Genomic DNA, 21,679 nt, shown 5'->3' on the forward strand with positions numbered 1-21,679 from the left:
GAAGGATAAGTAAAATAGCGAATGCTAATTCTCCTTGAGAATATTTCAAAGCTCAGCTCAAATATCATCCACCTCTAAAAAGCATTAGCTGCTCACTCTTCAAATTTCTAACTTAAAATTAATTGCTGCTTCATGAATTTCAAACCTCTACTACAATCACACCACTTACTTAATCTCTGGATTTATATCTCTAGCTAACTAGATAGTGAATTCCTTATAAGTCGTCACAGGTCAGATTACTCAGGGAAACAGATATACATACAAAAAACTTAAAAAAAAAAACTAGTATGGTCTACTCAAGGAGTAGTAAATAAATCTTAGTGGGAAGAACAGTAAATTTTTGTGGGAAAACAAATATTTGAAAAAACATTGAACATGGATTTTCTGAAATGTATCTTGAAACTTCTATTTTAGTACTTAATATACTAGAAGATCAACTATTACCTAAATCAGGTGTCCAAACTTGCAGCCCACAGCCTTGGTTTGGTTAAAACCTTTTAAACATATCTGTCTTAAATGTCTCTACAGGAATTCTAAGCCTAAGCTAGCTGTATACTAGCCATTTAAGTATCGTCTCGTCTTTAACCCTGACTTGTTTGATTGATTTATGTTATCTGGCCCATATAAGCTTAAAACCCAGTTCTAAATAGTGTTTCTTTTTCTTTTTACCACAAATGGTTTTAATATAGGGAATGGGCTTCACACATGAAAATTCATAATTAAGTCATTGTTTTAGAGAGGATTCAGTGAGGGGTACCTGGGTGGCTCAGTCGGTTAAGCATCCAGCTCTTGATTTCAGCTCAAGTCACGTATCTCATGGATGCAAAGGATGGAGCCCCGTGTCTGGCTCTGCACTGACAGCGCAGAGCTTGCTTGCAATTCTCTCCCACCCCTTCTGCCCCTTCTCATTGGTGCTCTCTCAAAATAATTTTTTTTTTTTTTTAATAAAGGATTCAGTGAGAGAATGGTTTAGAGTAAAAGGCACTATAATAACTGGATGATACTGAAGAATCAGCCCTATAATTAAAATAAGGGTACTCTTGAAAAACAAGCTGATGATACACTTTTTTAGCTTGAGTAGTATCATTAGGATCATTTTAGGCTCATCACTTGTGGAAGATAGAACTATGCCCCCCTCCCAAACTGTCCACATCCAAATCCCCTGATCCTGTGAATATGTTACCTTACATGGCAAAAGAGACTTTACAAGTTGTGATTACATGGAGGGTTTTGCGATGAAGAGATTATATCCTTAATTATCTGGTGGGCCAATTCAATGACACAAAACCTTACAAAAGGCAGGCAGACGAGTCAGAAAAGCAGAGATGAGAGTGATGTGACAGCAGGCTAGGGCCATAAGGCAAGGAATGATGGCAGCCTCTAGAAGGTGGAAAGGCAAAAAAACCACTTTCTTCATTAGATTCTAAAGGGACCACAGCCCTATTGACATTTCAATTTTAGTCTAGTGAAACCCATTTTGCATGTCCATAGTTATAAAATAAATTTGTTGGGGCGCCTGTGTGGCTCAGTCCATTATGCGTCTGACTTCAGCTTAGGTCATAATCTCCCGGTTTATGAGTTTGAGTGCTGCATCGTACTCTGTGCTGACAGCTTGGAGCCTGTTTGGGATTCAGTGTCTCCCACTTTCTGACCCTCCCCTGCTCATGCTCTCTCTTCTCAAGAATAAATAAACAGTAAAAAAATAAATAAATAGAATTTTTGTTACTTTAAGCCAGCATGTTTGTGATAATTTGTTATAGCAGCAAGAAGAAACAATACATCACTCACAGAGCCAGAAGATCTAAGGCCTGATATACATTTGGCCTAGATGTAGAGAGGAAGAATACAGTAGGGACGGCAGAGAGACATTTAAAATCAGACGTAAGTTTATATAAAGATACACACACAAGCCTATTAAAGTGCCTTTAGAATTGGATAGGAAAACCTTAGAATATATTACACTTAAAGAAATGCAAAATCCAATGTTACCAATCACCAAAGGAAATTAGCTGTACCTTTTGAAGGATAGTTTTAACTAAAAGAAAAATTATCTAAGGGTTTATCTTGAGTCCACAAGTGATTTATCATCTTTAAAGAGTAAGACCTTATACCTTATTATCATAGAAAAAGCTGATAGCACTTGTTTAAAGACTGGAGACTGACCAGGCATTATTTGCCTCACTCATTCTCAACTACACACTAAAATGACAAAGTATTAAAAGAGAAAAGAAAGGGGGGTATAAATTCCCAAGGATAAACACCACTGGAGGGGCAATCATAGCAAGTTTTGGAAGCTGGAAAAACAAAATTTAGCAAGTGACCTAACAGAGCTCAGGAAAGTGAATCTAAAGCTTAAGGTGGAAAACTTAAAAAGTTTTTTGCATCCCTGCCAGCATCATTCTCAAAACTGGTGACAAGATCTCAAAAAATAGGTTGGAACATATGGATTTGTTAGAATTTAGACCCCTTTCCCATTGGGTACAGGCAAGTGACCTCTTCTATAGCAGGGGAGAAGATCAGAGACTTCCTCTCTGAAATAGGTGAAATACAAGGTGTCTGACACAGAAGACACAAGTCAGAAGAAAGGTAGCAAACTGAAAATGAGGGTTAACCAGAAGTCTGTCTATATACATTTTGAGACACTCCAGCTCTTTTTTACAAACTGGTATAGAATCTTATAAAATATTACAACTCTGGAAACAAACAAAAAGGACTCTAAAAGCTTCCACAAAGAAAACAGGTTCCATACCAAAGATTATGAATCCAAACAAATCTTTTTTTTTTTTTTTCTTTCACTAATACTGGAAGCTAGATGCAGAAGAAAAAGGGAGTAATGCTTCAAGTTTCTGAGGGATAATAATTTCCAACCTAAAATTCTATGTTAATAAACACAAATTACCCAACTAAGAAACTAGAATAAAAATATTTTAAGACATTCAAGGTCTTAAAAACATTACCTCTGTCTCCTCTTTTCAGGAAACTAATAGAAGATGTATACCAGTAAAATTAGGGAGTATACTAAGAAACAGAGAGAGGGAAATCAGGAGACAGGGGATCCAATGCAAGATAGCAACAAAAGAAATACCCAGAAGAAAACAAAAACTAAACAAAACAAAGCAAAAAAAGAAATACCCAGAGTGACAACCATGCAAGCAAGCCAACTAACCACTTCATACTAGGTCAGAAAGTTCTTGAACAACACTCCCAAGAAGATATAAGCAGAGCACCTAATGGGTGAGAACCATGTTACTCTTACAGTGTGTGTGTGTGTGTGTGTAATTGAAATTTAGGAAAACAAAATAACTCAGAACATCCACCATGGGATAGATGAAAATCAGGTCTTGTGTATCGGTCAGAAACCTCTCTCCCATAAATAATGTCAGGTCCCTGACCTGGTAACACTTGGAGTTCTTACCCCAAACTGCTGTTAAACTATTTGGTTAAACATTCTCACCACAGGAAAAATTAAAACAAATAGAGGAAATAGGAGTAAATTAAACCTGTGGTTTTACTACTTCACAGTCATATTTGGGAATTAACATGTATTTGATTATTAGAGTACTTATAATGTTCACAAGAATCTTATACACTGTAGACTCTTGATATATTAGCTTCAAAAATAATTTAAAATGCAATTTTATATGACACAATGATATGTAAAATATACATAATATTAAATTATTGGCCATGCAGTTTGTGGATTTAGGCTTTTTAGCTGAAAAGTATACTAATTTAGCCAAGTTTGCAAATATATTGGAATTTTTGTAAGGACTTGGGAGTTGCTATAGTTTTAAGTTTAATTTATTAGGTGTATACAAATTGTTTTAAGTATTGGGAAAATTTTGCTTTTTAAGTCAGGTGTCTTGAGTCCTTGAATAAAAATTAGGCTCAGTTGGTTAAGCATCCGACTTCGGCTCAGGTCATGATCTCACGGGTTCCTGAGTTTGAGCCTCCTATCTGGCTCTCTGCTCTCAGCACAGAGCCTGCTTCAAATTCTGTCTCCCCCTCTCTCTCTCTGCCCCTCCCATGCTCATGCTCTCTCTCAAAAATAAATATTAAAAAAATAATAAAAATACATTAAAATTATAAATGCAATTTTAAATTAAGGCAATTTAACCAAGTTTTAAATGTAGCTTATGCACATAAGAGACTGTTAAAAACAGAGAAGAAACTGAGGGTTGATGGGGGGTGGGAGGGAGGGCAGGGTGGGTGATGGGTATTGAGGAGGGCACCTTTTGGGATGAGCACTGGGTGTTGTATGGAAACCAATTTGACAGTAAATTTCATATATTAAAAAATAAAAAAAATAAAAATAAAAAAATAAATGTAGCTTATGCATTTAGTCCTTTCAATTTGAGTTATATAAAAAAGGGGGTGGGGGGGCGTGTAAGTTTACAAACATAATAAGACTTTTAGGTTGAATTTAAAGGTTTACAAAACATAAGGTTATAAAATGTTACTTTAAAAAACTTGGACAGTTCCCAGGATTTCTAAATATAGTTAGGTAATTAAGAGTTACACAATCACATTAAGTTGCAAACAGTTCCATTCAGTAATTGACGTGCTCAATGTCAACATAATAATCAAAACCCTCAACCTGATTTAACTTTAGGGATTGTCTTCTGCTCCAAGCTCAAGCTCACTGCAAATGAGAAGCCTTGTGACATGGAGAGGGGGTTCAATGCTTCTCTTTCTTTACCTAGAGATGATAGTACCTTACATGCTTGTTAAACATAAAGAAAGGAAAGCAAAAATGCTTACTTGACCATTATATCAAAGATGAGATTCTCATAGGTGTTTGTTACCATGTACCCCTTTTTCTAAAAATCCAGTAGTACAACTGTGGAAAAAATAAACCTACAGGGAAATTTTATATGAATTTGTGACTATTTAACCCAGAAAGTAGAGTTCTCTCAGTTCAATAATTTCATGATCTTCTTCAATAAGAATAATCTATATTTTATGACTATTTTAAAGTGTATAAAACTTTGGCCTGCAAAGTTTATGAAGTATTTACTCTGACTCTTCCTAATCTTTCCAGTCTCATGTCAAGAGACAAGAGTCAGCTTGCTGCACACTGAGTCTTCTCTACTAGAACAGACAAAATGAAATATTTTATACACAGTGGATACTAAAGTTCTCATGGTTATGCTTTATTATAGATGCTGGAAAATAACCTACCATTCGTTTTCTTGATAAAGCAGCAAAAAAGGGAATGGAAGTAACATCTGAACAAAATAAGTTGACTGATACAGGGAACAGAGGTAGCAACTACAAAAGGGAAAGTCTTTTTTGTGAAATGATTTTGATTAAATAAAACTGCTCATAAAACCAGAGAGAAGACAGAAGGCAGGTCCAGGCAAGTGTTCCTGTAGCAAGGACATTTATAAAATTATCACATCTCTTGGTATCACTCTTCTCTTGGTAAAAACTGACTGATGCAGAAAATATGATAAAAAAAATAACAGTTTTAGTGATTTTCCTCAAAATTAGAGTGACTGAAGTAGAACTTGAGTTAAATTTGATTCACAGCTACGTACATACTATAATGCATAAGGACCTAGACCATAGCAAAACTTGTTTCCTGTTGTATCGCCCTTGTCTAGCTGTTGGGGAAGGTCATTGAAAAGATGTGACTGACAGGGGGGCCTGAGTGGGCCAGTTGGTTAAACCTCTGATTTTTGATTTTGGCTCAGGTCATGTTTGTGGGATTGAGCCCCGCATAGGGCTCTGTGCTGACAGCACAGAGTCAGCTCGGGATTCTCTTTTTCTCCCCCTCTGCCTTTTCCCCACCTGCACGCCAAAATAAACTTAAAAAAAACAAAAAACAAATGTGACTGCCAGCTGATCTATAAATTGGGCCCAAGTGATCTGTCCCCTCCAGTTGGAATGTGGGTTGTTTGCTTTTCATGCAAGCTTTGCTATCCCAAAGGCTACTGCAAGGACATAGCCTTGAGATAATGATATGGTATTGAGAACACCTGCACAATATACTTGACTGAACCCAATTAAGGCCTCTCTATATAAACTTTTCAGATTGGGTGGGTGCAGGGGTTCATTAGTTTTTCCACTATGCAAGACAAGCCTCATAGGTTAAGTACCCTTTACTTAGTGAAGCTGCCACCTTCCAACCTGGAATGGCCTTCCCCTTTGTCTCTCTGCCCTCCATGTTCAGAAGCCAGTTTCGGATTACACCTGGAAAGCTCCTAAGGAGGTTATAAGTCAATGCTAGGACAGTGTACAAGCTCAAAAATACTGTTAGAGTAAAAAAAAAAAAAATGAAATTTAAGCAAGATTTTGCATTTTGTCAGGACTGTAATTGAGATCTGGGTAACAGTCTTAGATTCATTAACTATTAGGAAATTACTTAGGTTCTCTGAATTTATTTTCACTTCTGAAAAGTGAAAATAAAATTTACCATTAGACCAGGTACCTTGAGATGCTGGCAATATAAATGTGAACAAGAGGATGAGGGGAACTAAGGGTAGTAAAGATGAAAACAGACAAACGAAACTAGTAAATGAATATACAGAATAGTGATAATGAATGAAAAACAAGAAAAAAAACAAGGTGCTACAGAAAAATCAGATTCCACGAAAATAAATATGCAGTTTTAAGCACATGATTAGATCTCATCTCTTCCTTGCTAAATTATGAATTAAAAACTGAACATGAAAAACGTAATTCAAATTCTTGAGTAACAAAGTTACATCATTAGAATGTGATATTTACTACAGACAGCAAGACTGAAGAAGAAGCACTCCACAGATACTGGTCCCAGCATGCCTGAGGAGGTAGTATGGCAGTCAAGAGAATGTCCTCCAGCCAGAAAGATCCATGCCCAATATCACACTATTTAAGCACAGTACTTAACTTCTCCAAGCTTAAGTTTTTTAACTTAGTTGGAAAATGAGGACAATATAGGCACCTACTCCACTGGACTGTGATGAAGAGTAAGTGAGATAGTGTGACAAAGTTACAGTATTGGCATTTGTATAGTTATGGCATTTGCATAAAATATATAGATTAATGGAACAAGACAGCCCAGAAATGAACAAAGGACCAAAAATACGTAAGGAAGAAAGTAGAGTCTAATAACTGGTGTTGGGAAAACTGGAGAGCCACATGTGAAAGAATGAAAGTGCATAATCTTACGGTACTCACAAAAATCAATACAAAATGGATTAAAGACTTGAATGTAAGACCCGAAACTATAAAACTCCTAGAAGTAAACATAAAGGTAAGCTCGACACTGACCTTGACAATGATTTTTTTTTTTTGGATTTGAAACCAAAAGCAAAAAGGAAAAATAAACAAGTGGGACAACATTAAACTAAAAAACTTCTGCACACCAAACTATTAACAAAATGAAAAGGCAACTTATGGAATGGGAGAAAATACCTGCAAATCATACATCTGATAAAGGATTAGTATCTGAAATATGTAAGGAACTTAAACAGCTCAACAGCAAAAAAAACAAAAGAATCTGATTTAAAAACAGGCATAGGCACCTGGGTGGCTCAGTCAGTTAAGAGTCAAACTCTTGATTCCAGCTCAGGTCTTGACCTCACAGGTGCGTGAGTTTGAGCCCAGAGTTTCTTTTTTTTTTTTTTTTTTTGTCAGGGCAGAGCCTGCTTGGGATTCTCTGTCTTCTTCTCTTTGCCCCTCTCCCATTCTTTCTATCAAAAATAAACATTTAAACAAACGAAAAAACAAAAGAACTTCTTCCAAAGACTTACAAATGGCCAACAGGTACATGAAAAGGTGCTCAATATCACTACAGCAGGAAAATGCAAATCAAAACCCTGAGACACCACCGCACACCTGTCAGTTTACTGTCATCATGAAGACAAAAGATAACAACTGTGGTCAAGGATGTGTAGAAGAGAGAACCCTCGCACACTGTTGGTGGGAATGTAAACCAGTGCAGCCTCTACAGAAAACAGCCAGGAGGTCATTCAAGACTTAAAACAGAACTACCATATTATCAAGCAATTACACTTCTGGATATACATCCGAAGCAAATGAAACCACTATCTAGATGAGATATCCATTGCAGATACCCTCCATATCCATTGCAGAATTATTTACAATAGCCAAGACGTGGAAATACCTTAAGTGACCACTGACAGATGAATCAAGAAAATGTGGTATATACATACAATGGAACATTACTCAGCCATGAAAAGAATGAAATCTTGCAATTTGGGACAACATGGATGGACCCTGGGAGCATTATGCTAAGTGAAATAAGTCAGACGGAAAAAGACAAATACCGTATGATCTAACATGTGCAATCTAAAAAACAACAACAACAACAACAACAAACAAACCAAAACAACTGAGCTATTTGTTTTACCCAAACACGTGGTTTGGAAAAAATCTGTATATTTTCAGAAGGAAAATATATCAATTACAATTAAGAAAAAGTCCTAAAAAGAAGATAACTGTAAGAGGCAATGGTCCAAACAGTTGAAAATGTCATTTCAAGTTTAAGGCTTTTTCAGAAAGTTACCTACTAGTGTATTATATTTCAGAATGGCTGAGCGCAGCAGGATGGGGAAACTTTGTCCAAAAGAACTGTAAACACCTGAGAACACTTTCATATTAGGGCATCTTCGGTAACCAAGCAAGTGACAGTTTCCGGGCTGGTGAATACTGAGGCCCTTCTCTCTCCACCCCAGCAGTAGCCTGGGCAAATTCTGAACTCCCCTCTCTGGAGCCTTCACTCTATGCCAGTACCTCAACCTTCAGGTCCTCCGATCCATGAAGGCTACGGTGCTACAGGTAAGGCGGACAGAAAAGAATGTGTCCTTTTCTCGATTCTTTACTCACCCCGAAATCACGATCTTGGCGGCGCGGCCCCACTCCACTATACTGAATGGATTCTGAGAGCAAAGAAAACTAAAACTTTTTCTTCTTACAGAGGGCACCACCCGGGGAACGTTTGCAAACCCCTAAGGAGAAGGGTGCTTCCCACCTCTTCAGACCTGGACCGAGTCCTTCCGCCCCAAAACACGAGCTTCGTTAAGCCGGGACCGCTCCCCTCAACTCCTCCCCCGCCGCTGACCCGTAGCCCGACCTCACCTGGGAGCAGTTCCACCAGGAGACGGCTTAGGGAAATCTCAGGAAAAGCGGCCCAGCGAGTGACGCCACCGAAGGCACAGTCATGGTCTATCTAATTCTGGTCACCGGCGCACACGCGCCTCAGCCACTGCGCCTCCCGCCTCCGGGTCGTTCCCCCACCACCCTAGCACCGTCGCAGCCTCCCGCATTGCACGCCGGGAACGGCCTACCTCCACATCTCAGAGACTTCATTTCCCAGCATGCACAAATATTGCATGCAGAACTGCACTCTGGGATTTGGAGTCCTCATCCCTCACCTTCTCCCAGTCTTTAACAGAGAGTACAAGGGACCTCGCAGGAGAATCTAAACGCAAAGCATCACCCAAGGTCGTGAAATGTAGGCTCCCCTCGCATCCGGGGCCTTGTTCCGTCTTTAGCTGGGTGGGGAATGGTGTCGCCTAGCAGCCGCTGCCGCTCTTGATTGCACTGGACCAGTTGGCGGGATCCAGAAACCCGGTAGAAGCGCGCTGTGGAGCGGTCGGGCGTAGCGGCGGGACCAAGCTTGGTCCGTGCGGCAGATGAGGGGACGCTGCTGGTTGCCATCCTTGGTTAGGTGGGTGGATTTTGGTGAGAGGGAGCAGCCAGTTTCTTTCCAAGCAGGTTCTTTAAGCCTCAGGGCCCGTATGTAACAGCCTAGCTTCCCTGCTCCCTAGTCTTTGGTTGGCAACCCATTTGTCTTCTAGCTTCGGCCCTGGTTTCCTCGGCCTACCTGCGCCCATTTCAGCCGTTTCCGCACCCTTTTTACCCCCAGTTTCTGCTTCTCCGAATCAGGATTCATTTTCAGCCTTCCAGGCAGCCCCGCGCTTGGCACCATTAGATATTCGAGCGCCTCTAGTGGTAAGGGGGGGCGTAGAGAAGGAGACGCAGAACCTTAGTTCTTATCTAGATGAGTCTTAGGAAGGGAACTTGTAGTTAATTCAGCTGGTGCAGCATCTGCTGGTTTGTGCCAGCTGTAATTTTGATCAAGGCTATATATATCTGTATATATGTATATCTGTCATACAATTAAGGAGCCATTGCTCTTTGCTAACATCTTAGAGTTATAATGATGTAATCTACAAAAACATTAATGTTTACATTGAAAATGCTAATACCCACCTGTTTTGTTACAGAAGGTAAAGCGCAGTGAAAGATTTCACGATGCCACCTAATATAAACTGGAAAGAAATAATAAAAGTTGACCCAGATGACCTGCCTCGTCAAGAAGAATTGGCAGATAATTTACTGGTTTCCTTATCCAAGGTGCTTAACTGATAAACAATACATAGTTGTGTGTGTACATACACGCACAACTATGATTAAGTTGTCCACGAAATCAATGAATGTCACAAATGGAAGAGTTCTCATATTTTGCCTAAGGGTTATAAAATATAAAATAGTTGCTTTCTCTTTACTTAGGTGGAAATAAGTGAGCTAAAACATGCAAGTCAAGAAAATGTGATACACCTTTTCAGAATTACTCAATCACTAATGAAGGTTTGTATGCTGTGGGTTTTAACAATGGTTTTGACTATTAGAGGACGTTTAAGGAACTGTTCTTAAATAAGTTAATCTTTATGAAAGTACCAAGATCACTGAAAATGAGATTGCTTCAAATGTGGATTGAGGATTTTAGTGTGCAAAACATTGCTAGTTTCTGCTCTAAAGTTCCTAGAAGAATGTATAAGGGAAACAGGATGGGGGTGTTTAAAAATAACATACGGAGGTCCTTTGTTAATTATGTTAACATAATTCTGAAGTCAGAATGAAAACTATGAATGACTTCTGTAGGGATTTGTTAGGAGGGGGAGAGATTTTGGTGTGAGAGGCCTCATAAAGGGCCAAGGCCAATGAGTATACTGCAGGTAGAAATCACCCTAAATAAAAACTGGGACTAGAAAATGTGCTTATTCTTTACATTTGAGGAGACAGGTGCAGAAAGTTAATAGTAAATTGTAGAGAAAATAAATGTTATAGTTTACAGTAGTCTAAGTGTATTTTATGCTATTGCCTATGAGGAGCTGTTAGGATTTTTGAGCCACAATTGATTGATTCAAAAGTATTCCTTAGGAAGGCTAAACTAGGTATGTTAAAAGGACAGAATGAAGGGAATTGAAGCTGTTTAGACAGAACGTTGTGAAGGAGGTTAAACATAAGATTCTGGACTAGAATAATGACAATTGGAATAGGAAAAGATAGTAGAAAACATTACGGAAAAATTAGAACATTAGAAAAGTTACATTACCACGTATGAGATTGAGGAGAAAAAGAGGAATCAAAGATATTTTGAAGCTGTCATATCCTTAAATAAGAAAGTCATCTATTCAACAAACATTTACTGAAAATCTCCATATCCCAGGTACTGAAGGCATTAAATACTAGGAAAGCAAATGAAACAAAGTCCTTGTTTTCAGTGCTTTTGTAAAGGCATATTGAAATAACTTTTCTTTTTAAATGTTTAGATGAAAGCTCAAGAAGTAGAACTAGCTTTGGAGGAAGTTGAAAAAGCTGGAGAAGAACAAGCAAAATTCGGTAATGCCCTGGAAGAAGTTTATCATAGTGTCCAATAGGGGACTCCATTTAACATATTCTATAAAATGTGTGTATTCCCAACTTACTTTGAAAGACATGTCTGGAACTCCTGTTTTATGGATGAGTTATAGAAGTTACTTTCTCTTATGTTACCTTATTACAATCATGATGGAGTCTTTAAAAATAATTTTATTACTTTATTGAAATTTATGTAAAAGTTTGTTTTGAGATAAATCTGACCAATTGAAACTTTTTTTTTAATAGAAAATCAATTAAAAACTAAAGTAATGAAACTGGAAAATGAACTGGAGGTATGTCCTTTTGTATTTCCCTAGGGTGTAATTGTTAATTTCATTACTTTGAATTAATACTTTTACAATTTTCTGTTGTCTGGAAAATCACAAGAGTGATATTGTGTTCATAATTAATTGTTCAACATATATTTTATATATTTATTACATACCTTAAATTCTAAGAATTGAGCATTCAGTTGTGAACAAAATAAAAACATTAAATAACCTGAAGTTTACAGACTAGAGGGTTATACAGAAGATTACTAATAACTGAGCTGGCATGGAGGCATATGGGAATTTGAGGAATAGTGACAGAAGGATATGGCAGAAGAAGTAGCTTTTGAGAAAGCTAAGAGCCAAAATATGAATGTAGTGTTAAGGAACCAAGACATTGAAATTCCTGAGAATGTGGGAAGGAATGTGCTACAAAAATTAGCCTTTGAAAGGGAGAAAAGACCTTCTTTTTAATAGGAAGAATGGATGTGTATAGAAGCTTTTATGTTTGTAGGTTTAGTACCTGGAAGTGGAGAGATTGGAGGGACTGCTAAAAATAAGAGGGGAAGATACATGGTCAAATTTTAAGGAAGATTAAGCTTCAAAAATAGTGGAGAATGAAGTGGAGATTAGGAGATATAGTCAGATGATTTGAGTTCAAATCCTGATTCTTTTACTTATTAACTGTGAACTGGGAGGAGTTATTTTTTATCCCCTACTGTATATCCATCTCCTAGAAGAATATCAGCCACTCTCAGTTAATACTTACTAAATTAATTCTGAAGTTGGATTCATTCTGTTAGTGTTTAGCCAGGTACCTGCTGTGGAATGGAAGGATAGGGCTGTGGGAGATACTAGTAAGAAAGTGGTTGATGTGGTGATTATGAAATCTCAGCTGATGGGTAAAGAAATCAAGATTTGATTGGTGGGAGAGGTTAGAGAGGAGTCCAGGGATTAGAGGGTCCTGTGAGGTCAGAGGGCAGGTATACTAGGAATCATGAGAGAATGTTTCTGCTGGCACAATGTTCTGGTGTGGGCATGAAAGTGGGAGGCTATAGTGAATTCAAGAAGCATGTAAAAAAAAAAAAAAAAAAAAAAAAAAAAGAGTGAGAGAGAGAGACCAGAATGAGAAAGTGGGAGGCTATAGTGAATTCAAGAAGCATGTAAAAAAAAAAAAAAAAAAAGAGTGAGAGAGAGAGACCAGAATGAGAGTTATATGGATGTGGAAACTGCTTAGTGGGGCTTTTTGTGGAAGACTAGGAGCCATGTGCCAAAAATTCTCAATGAATTTTGAGAGGGAACAGTTGGGAAGTTAGTAGTTTGCTACTACCCTGAGTAGGTAGGGATTAGATAACTGGATATCATGTGGAATTCAAAGCAGCTGGAATTTTCACAAAATGGTGGAGGAAGGATAGCCTGGAAGTTGCAGGTTGAGGTAAATCAACACCATGTCTTGACCCTAAGGTCTATGGGATGTGAAAGAATGAGCACCTCCCAATTAAAAGACTTCCAAAGGAATTAGTATATTAAAGGAACCAAATTGGACCTAAGGCAGGGAGATGGAGAGTATGATTCAGTAAAAGGGCTGGGGGTATGAAATATTAATTTATCTTGATTTTTGAGAGCACAATGGAAGGTTTTCTGAAGGAGGAAAAGAGTGAGAAAAGTATTATATAGGATTAACACAATTGTATTGTAAAGAGATGAATGTGAGACAGGTAGATGACAAAAGGATGTTTTGGACTATGAGTCCAAATAACAGGAACATGAAGTGAAATGGATTTAATTTACCATAAGATTTTTTTTTTTTTTAAAGTAAACTACCCCTAATGTGAAGCTCGAACTCATGACCATGAGATCAAGAGTTGAATGCCCCACTTACTAAGCCAGCCAGGTGCCCAATCTGGCACAAGATTTTAAAGATGACCTTAGTCTAGGCCAATCTAGTACAGTAACACTAATCACTTGTGGTTATTTGCAAGTGGCTATTTAAACTTAAATTCATTACAATTAAAATTAAAAATTCAGTTCTGTAGTTGCAGTAGCCACATTTCAAGTGCTCAAAGCCACATGTAGGTAGTGGCTGTAGTACTCTACTGTGCAGAGAACATTTCCATTATCCTAGAAAGTCCTGTTAGACAGCAATGGTCTAAAGAGAGTCTGAGGGAAAGGGCAGGTTAAGAGCACCAGAGGTCAGCGACTGGGTGGAGGCCCTGGTGAGTTGTAGCCTGGTTTCAGAGTTCTGATGCTCAGGAGAAGCCTTCATAGCTCATTGCCTGTGTTCTCTGCCTGTGTGGTTTAGTCTGGGGTCTGTGGCTCAGTGGTTATAATAGAGCCTGAATGATTGACAGTCCATTTGTAGCTGTGGGTGGCTCAGAAAAAGTTTAAGGGCTTGCCAGTCTGCAAACTAAAGCTCAAATTAACAGTTTTAAAAACAGGTTCTTAAGCTTACATGATTTTAAACATCTGGTGCTGATTATAGTACAAATTTAAAGTCAGTTTGTTGTTGATGCTCCAATTATAATGAGATTGATTTATAGTTTTGGTTTAATTTAAGATGGCTCAGCAATCTGCAGGTGGTCGTGACACTCGGTTTTTACGTGATGAAATTCGCCAACTTGAAAAGCAATTGGAACAAAAAGATAGAGAATTGGAGGACATGGAAAAGGAGTTGGAGAAAGAGAAGAAAGTTAATGAACAAGTAAGGAACATTTTTTCAGTGAATCTTAACCATTTAAGTTACGTAAAAACACCTGATTATGCATTTTAGAGTGGTAAGTATCAGTTAGTATGTTTTATGTGAGAATTGATGTACTGTATACTTATCTCTACGGTTTTACATCACTGTTCATGTTGTCATCACATCTTTAAATCAAATTCCTTGTCTTCAAGAGTACCTCAACTTTATACAATAAATAGCTATCCATAAAAAAGTAAAGGTTCTTAAGTTGTGTTAATGCCAACATTTTGTAAATCAATGCATATTTTAAATCATAATATTTCATCATTTATACAAATATAGTCATTACCTTTTAGGTTATTCCTTGTTATTTATAAGATAATTCATGCAGTGTACACTTAAATTTAGTTTGAGGGCAAAATTTTTGGCAGATGAATTTGTAAATTCCTGTCGGAAAACAACATGTTTCCTAATTTGCCTCACCTGTCAGTCAACTTATACAAAATCTGCTGCCCAAGTGTGGTAACTGTCCCATCCCAGATTCTCAGAAGCTTTCTCTACCTTTGTGTCCTTTAAGTGAATGGTATATTACATCCTGAGAATCTTATTTTGTCCATTGTTCTCTTAGAAATAGAAGGTGGTAAATTAAAAAAAAATTTTTTTAACGTTTTTAATTTATTTTTGAGAGAGGGAGAGACAGAGCATGAACAGGGGAGGGTCAGAGAGAGGGAGACACAGAATCTGAAACAGGCTCCAGGCTCTGAGCTGTCAGCACAGAGCCCGACGCGGGGCTCGAACTCACGGACCGCGAGATCATGACCTGAGCCGAAGTCGGCCGCTCAACCGACTGAGCCACCCAGGCGCCCCGAAGGTGGTAAATTTTAAATAAACAACAATGATTATAAGGTGATGTTGCTATTTAAAAGAATCTGTTATAAATTTATTTGTAAGGAAAAACATCCCTATTCTTGCTGTATCCATTTTCTTATATAATTTAGAAGATTCATATAAGAGTGAGCTATTTATACACTTGTTGTAGTGGAAAAAGTATGGATTAATGGCGCCTAAAGATTAGAAATAAGTTCTTAGAGGATTGTCTGTTTAGTTGACTCAGTAAAACGTAATAGACCTATGGCTTTCTTAATAATCATAAAGGATTTGGGGGCGCCTGGGTGACTCAGTCGGTTAAGCATCCAACTTTGGCTCAGGTCATGACCTCACAGTTCGTGGGTTTGAGCTGCGCATCCAGCTCTGTGCTGACAGCTCAGAACCTGGAGCCTGCTTCAGATTCTGTGTCTCCCCATTCTCTCTCTGCCCCTCCCCCACTCATGCTTTGTCTCTGTCTTTGTGTCTCAAAAATAAGTGTTAAAAAAAAAAATCATAAGGGATTTAACCTATGATATACAGTAATGGAATTGCTTGTTGGGATGTTTGTGGTTTTCTAGACCATTGTTCTTCTGTCTAGCCCATGTATTAGTCAACTTTTTTGCCATTCATACCACATACCCTTAGTGAATCACAACTACCTTGTCCATTCTTCTTAGACTACTATCTTTATTCATAGGTACATACACAGAGAGCTTGAATACATAGGCTGTATACCATTCTAGTTGCTAGATTCTTTGAGATGGAATATGAGTATGAGTTGTTGGCAATTTCTTCTTTGCCCTTAACCAGTCATTCAGTTTTATTGAGTATTCACAGCTTGCCAGAGACAGTTAGGGCAATAATATTATGCTTCTTGATATTCATTGTCAATAACAAATGTAACATGGATGATACTCTGGGGTGGGATATCTAAATCAATCTTGAGGTTCAGGAAGTGATTTGTAAACTAAGACTGAAGTAGGAGTTAGTCTGGCAAGGGAATGGGATGGCCTTGGTGGTTAAAGAAATGGCATTCTGGGCTGAAGATACAGCATTTGCTAAGATCTAGAGGGAAGAGATGGCATGGTGAATTCAGGGAACTACAGTTACTCATTCTGGCTGAAATATAAGTAAAATAGCTAGTATAGAATCCTTACTAATTGCCAGTTACCTTATATGCACTCATTTGTTATTCCTCATTTCATACTTATCATATAAGATAGGTAACATTTCCCTGTGCTATAGATGAGGAAACTGAGGCACAGAAAGATTAAGTAATTGTCCATGATTACAGAAATAATAAGTTGTAAGACCAGGATTTAAATCCAAACTTACTCAGTGAGTCTGTGTTCTAAACCACTATACTATCCTGCCTTCCTAGTTCAAACATTTGTGATCCTCTGGAGAGATAAGCACAGGTCAGTTTCTAAGGAATTTGCTCCTTTTCCTAAAAGGAACCAATGAAGAATTTTGAATCCAAGAATATCATGATGAGATCTATATTTTTGAAATTTATTCAGCTTTAGAGAGAGTGGATTGAAGGGGACTAGGAATAGTAAGGAGACAGGTGTGGTAATTCAGGCAGGTGCCAATGATGGACTAATTAAAGTCATAACTCAAGGGGTTAAGGGCTGGAGACACGTTTAGAGAGGTAGGTGTAATTGGATGTAGTGAATGATTGATTGTCAGACGAGAGGGAGGAAAGGAGAGGGGCCCCACTAAGGAGGGATGCAGGAGGGGTTTAGAAGGTGTGCAATTAGTTTTCACTTTTATACATGTTGAGTCCAAGGTCCCAGTGGGCATATTCACAAAAGAGATCTATGGATTTGGAATTCATGAAAGAAAGTGTGGATGATGATTTGTGAGTTATCAACATAGATATTGAAACCATAGAAATGACTGTAAGGCGATCTCTGAGAAATGTCTAATGAATAGGAAGAGGTGCTTCAAGGAACAACACTTTAGAAAGGACAAAAATAAAAAATGTGATGTTTGACAAACTAAGAGAAAGGAGCATGAGTAGTGTTAAATGCTTCAGTGTTCTTTACATCTCTGTCCTTGTTAAAATTTTCCAATTCATAAACGATGGGACTGTTTCTTACCTCCTAGCTGATGGTGATGATAAGGATGATGATGATGGTGATGATGATAGTAGTAGTAGTAGGTAAACTCCTCAAATTTGTGTAGCATTTTGCATTTTGTTATAAACTTTCTCTAACCTTTTTATTTTGAAAACTATCAAATAAACATGCATATACTCTTCATATAGATTCCCCAATTATCAAAATTTTACCACATTTATTTTACCTGTCAGTTTCTTTGTTTTAAGAAAAAATCTTTTTTGAATGTTTATTTATTTTTGAGAGACAGAGACAGAACACAAGCAGGGGAGGAGGAGAGAGAGGGAGACACAGAATCCAAAGCAGGCTCCAGGCTCTGAGCTCTCAACACAGAGCCTGATGTGGGGCTCAAACCCACAAACTGTGAGATCATGACCTGAGCCAAAGTCAGACTCCCAATGGACTGAGCCACCTAGGTGCCCTTCTGTCAGTATCTTTGTAAACACATATCTCCCTCTCTTTCTCTTTGCTGCGTCAGTTAAGAGTTGACTGCAGATAAGATGATACTTCACACTGAAATATTTCAGCATGTCTCTCCTAAAAAGTGTATTCCCCAAAATAACCACTATATAATTACCATATGCAGGAAATTTAATATTTATTCAATACTCTACTATCTAGTCTATAAACATATTTTTTTCTATTGGCCTAATAATGCCCTTCACAGTCCTCCACCCAGTATCCAAGGTTCCATCAAGGTTCACATACTGATTTGGTTATTTATTATAGACTTTTAAATGTATTATAATTGCAAACCACTGATATTTTATTTTTTCCTTGAATAAGAGGCAAAAGCAGAAAAGTGAAAGGTCATAAGAGGGCTGGGGTTTGGACAACGGATGAAAAAAATCTATGATAATGGTTATAATATTTGTTTTGGGAAACAAAAAGAGTCATAACTGAAATCATCTGTATAAGGAGAAGGAACACTCCATAATTTTTTTTGTTATTTCATGCACTGAGCATTGTGCTGATGACTTTATATACAATGTACTTAATTTTTACATCAACATATGAAACGGAAAAATTGAATTTAAGAGATGGTAAATGATTTGTTCATATTGTACTAGAAATTGGTGGACGAAGAATATAAACTTGGGCCAGTCTGATTTCAGATTGCTTCTTTTTAACCATTATGTTGTACTGCCTTATATTTCTAAGTAATTTAATGCTCAACAGAACACAGAATATTCTAGACCTGACATAGAAGAACTGCAAAATGCTAAAGATTTTGGACAGAAAATTACTGTTTATTAGATTTTGGCAGGAGTGGGGGTGGATAATCTGTATACAAAACTTTGGTTAGAGTTTTGGTTTTAGTTTGATTATTTAAGCTTTTAAACTTAACCTGTTTTACTTTTCCCAATCCTTAGATTTCACAAATTTTGGATTATTGTTCATGTCTTGGATCAACGTGAAATCCTTAACAGTTAATCATTCTCTACTTCATTAGAGAGGATTTCAAATTTAAATTGATCGGCTGAAAGCCTGGTTTTATATTGAATCACTGCTGAATTTTATTATTAATCTTTTTTTTTTTTTTTTTTTTTGCTATTTTAGTTGGCTCTTCGAAATGAGGAGGCAGAGAATGAAAACAGCAAATTAAGAAGAGAGGTTGGTAAAAAATTTTAGTAGTTGTGGCAGTTCAACAAAGATACTTGTTAAAAAAGTTTTCGTAAATTTATACTCTAACTAGAACTGGATTCTTCTAATAATGTTTTCAAGCTGGCTGATTTTATGATATGAATTTGTCTCAGGGAAATAGAAAATGAGAGTTGAAGCCATCAAGTACTGTATTCATCTCTTACTTTACGTGGGTAAATTTTGCTTTGTTTTATAAGCCATTCTTTGTTTGGTAACTGACTGTACAACTGGATTTCTGTCTTATCGCTCTTCTTTTACCTACTGTTCTTTTAAATGTTTTGTTTTTTCATGAAATCTTAAAAGTTCTTTATTATTTGGCTCTTTTGAGCCAAATAATATGTATGCATTGTTTACCCTTATAGGAGTTCTTATCTTTTTAACATAATCAAAATAGTCTTTGTTTTGGTTGATTATGAGTATTCTTGCTTTCTTTGATCATCCAAAATAATATCTCATTCTCCTATAATTTCTCATTTTGGTTTTAATTTCTAATGCTTGTTTTTTAATTATATATTTCCTTTCTTGTTTCTAATTACATTTTTCCTGTTCTTTTCTGGAGAACAAACGTCTAAAGAAAAAGGTGAGACTTTAAGGGTGGTGATACCTTGGGAATTTCAAGATCTGTTTTGAGATCCCTATTTAGAGGATGAAATTTTTGTTTCTCTGGATAGTTTCTTAATAGAAAATACTGTATTTGGTCTTCTTCCAGAATGAGCAACTTCGTCAGGATATCGTTGACTATCAGAAACAAATAGATTCTCAAAAAGAAACACTTTTGTCAAGAAGAGGAGAAGACAGTGACTACCGATCACAGTTGTCTAAAAAAAACTATGAACTTGTCCAATATCTGGATGAAATTCAGGTAAAATAGAAGTCATTTCAAGGCAACGATTCTTGTAAAATTTTAATCTTGTTATAATGTAAATCTAGTGTTTGGTCCTACATTTAAATCCTTTAGTAGAAATCTTCAACTATGCATTTGTAAACGTGAAATAAATTACATCTTTGAAGTTACAAATGTTGCAAATTCATTCATTTTATATGCCTATTTTGGGCATTGCTTAAAAAGAACTAAACTTTTTTAGGTGGAATTTGCTTTATATTTAATTTAATTGGTCAAAAACAATTGGTATTACAGACCTAGTAGAAAGAATTCTCTTGATCTAGTAGATCAAGTGGAAAGAATTCTCTGCTCTCCAGCAGACAGTTAAGACTCTGTTTAACTTTAATTTAGTTTAAATTTCAGTTTCTTAAGTTAACTATTACGTTTTTAACTTTATTAGACTTTAACAGAAGCTAATGAAAAAATTGAAGTTCAGAATCAAGAAATGAGAAAAAATCTAGAAGAGTCTGTACAGGAGATGGAAAAGATGACTGATGAGTATAACAGGATGAAAGCTATTGTACATCAGACAGATAATATAATGGACCAATTAAAAAAGGAAAATGATCATTATCGGCTTCAAGTAAGAATTGCTGTTAGATTAACTCATTTGTGCAGACTTCATGTTGTATCATTACTATTTGTGTGAAGCTGAAAAGTACTTTAACTTTCTAGGATGTGTATTTTTGTCTTATGCTGTAATGTATTGTCTTATACTGTAATATGTTGCCATGCTGATCTATTTGTCCATATGTGTTTCTCTAATGGGACACAAGGTATCCTTTATGTATACCTCATTATTCTTCCATTTAGGATATATAGTTGATACCTGAATGAATGTGTAGACAGCAATCCGGGAAGCTAATAAATGTGGGGATTTTCTACTAAAGATTCTTAGAAGCCCTGTGGGCCATGAAGTTAAATTTTACACCTTAAATATAAATATCCTAGAAAAGCAATACATTGCTCATTTTTTACATGGATTAAACTAGTGTAAAACATAGAATAATGCTGAAACATATAGTTCTCTAGTGATGACAAATAATTATACCTTTGTAATGAGACAGAAACCATTAAATATTGCCTCTAACTACAGAACTGCTCCAATAATGAATGTGCATTGGTAATGTATAGGTGTATACACGTATGAGGATGTATAATGTATATATGTAATGTATGTATAAATGTGCATATATAACAAATATGTATATATTGTGCTATTTTGCAACAATTCTTGAAATAATTGTTGCCTTTTAGGTGCAGGAGCTTACAGACCTTCTGAAAGCAAAAAATGAAGAAGATGATCCAGTCATGGCTGCTGTCAATGCAAAAGTAGAAGAATGGAAGGTGTTTTTTTCAGTTGACATAATGGGTTTTGCATTTGTATTTTTGATTTCAATTTCTCAGTTTTCTTTAAAGGCCTTTGGTAGTTAATGACATTTTTATTAGGCAATATTTAAAGTACATCAAATGTCCTAGTTACAGGAGAACTAAGTGCTCTCTCTTGTGGAATCCTCTAGCTTATTTGTTAGTAAATGAGTTCTTCCACATCAGTGAGTTA

The 21,679-nt window shown here is 36.7% G+C and overlaps 2 protein-coding genes across 11 annotated transcripts in view; one reads left to right on the forward strand and one right to left on the reverse strand.

Annotated features, from left to right (window-relative positions):
* Positions 1 to 9,249, reverse strand: part of TMTC3 (transmembrane O-mannosyltransferase targeting cadherins 3) — a 59,865-nt gene extending 50,616 nt beyond the window's left edge. For all 4 annotated transcript variants that reach the window (XR_009265489.1, XR_009265490.1, XR_009265488.1 and 1 more), the window contains exon 1: positions 9,088 to 9,249. The gene's annotated coding sequence lies outside the window, so the exon portion shown is untranslated. The remainder of the gene's footprint in view (positions 1 to 9,087) is intronic.
* A 150-nt stretch (positions 9,250 to 9,399) lies between these two features.
* The window catches only part of CEP290 (centrosomal protein 290), a 92,891-nt gene continuing 80,611 nt past the window's right edge, over positions 9,400 to 21,679 (forward strand). For 6 of the 7 annotated variants that reach the window (XR_009265487.1, XR_009265486.1, XM_058741841.1 and 3 more), the window contains exons 1-11: positions 9,400 to 9,679; positions 10,239 to 10,368; positions 10,525 to 10,602; positions 11,568 to 11,637; positions 11,902 to 11,948; positions 14,482 to 14,625; positions 19,152 to 19,205; positions 19,795 to 19,815; positions 19,945 to 20,097; positions 20,519 to 20,701; positions 21,376 to 21,465. Coding sequence is in view for 5 of the 7 variants with exons in the window: in XM_058741841.1 (XP_058597824.1) it covers positions 10,267 to 10,368; positions 10,525 to 10,602; positions 11,568 to 11,637; positions 11,902 to 11,948; positions 14,482 to 14,625; positions 19,152 to 19,205; positions 19,795 to 19,815; positions 19,945 to 20,097; positions 20,519 to 20,701; positions 21,376 to 21,465 (942 nt within the window). In the remaining 2 variants the exon portion in view is untranslated. The remainder of the gene's footprint in view (positions 9,680 to 10,238; positions 10,369 to 10,524; positions 10,603 to 11,567; positions 11,638 to 11,901; positions 11,949 to 14,481; positions 14,626 to 19,151; positions 19,206 to 19,794; positions 19,816 to 19,944; positions 20,098 to 20,518; positions 20,702 to 21,375; positions 21,466 to 21,679) is intronic. The other variant, XM_058741842.1, reaches the window with a different exon arrangement.

The sequence above is a fragment of the Neofelis nebulosa genome, chromosome 8, assembly GCF_028018385.1.
Source record: "Neofelis nebulosa isolate mNeoNeb1 chromosome 8, mNeoNeb1.pri, whole genome shotgun sequence".
NCBI lineage: Eukaryota > Metazoa > Chordata > Mammalia > Carnivora > Felidae > Neofelis > Neofelis nebulosa.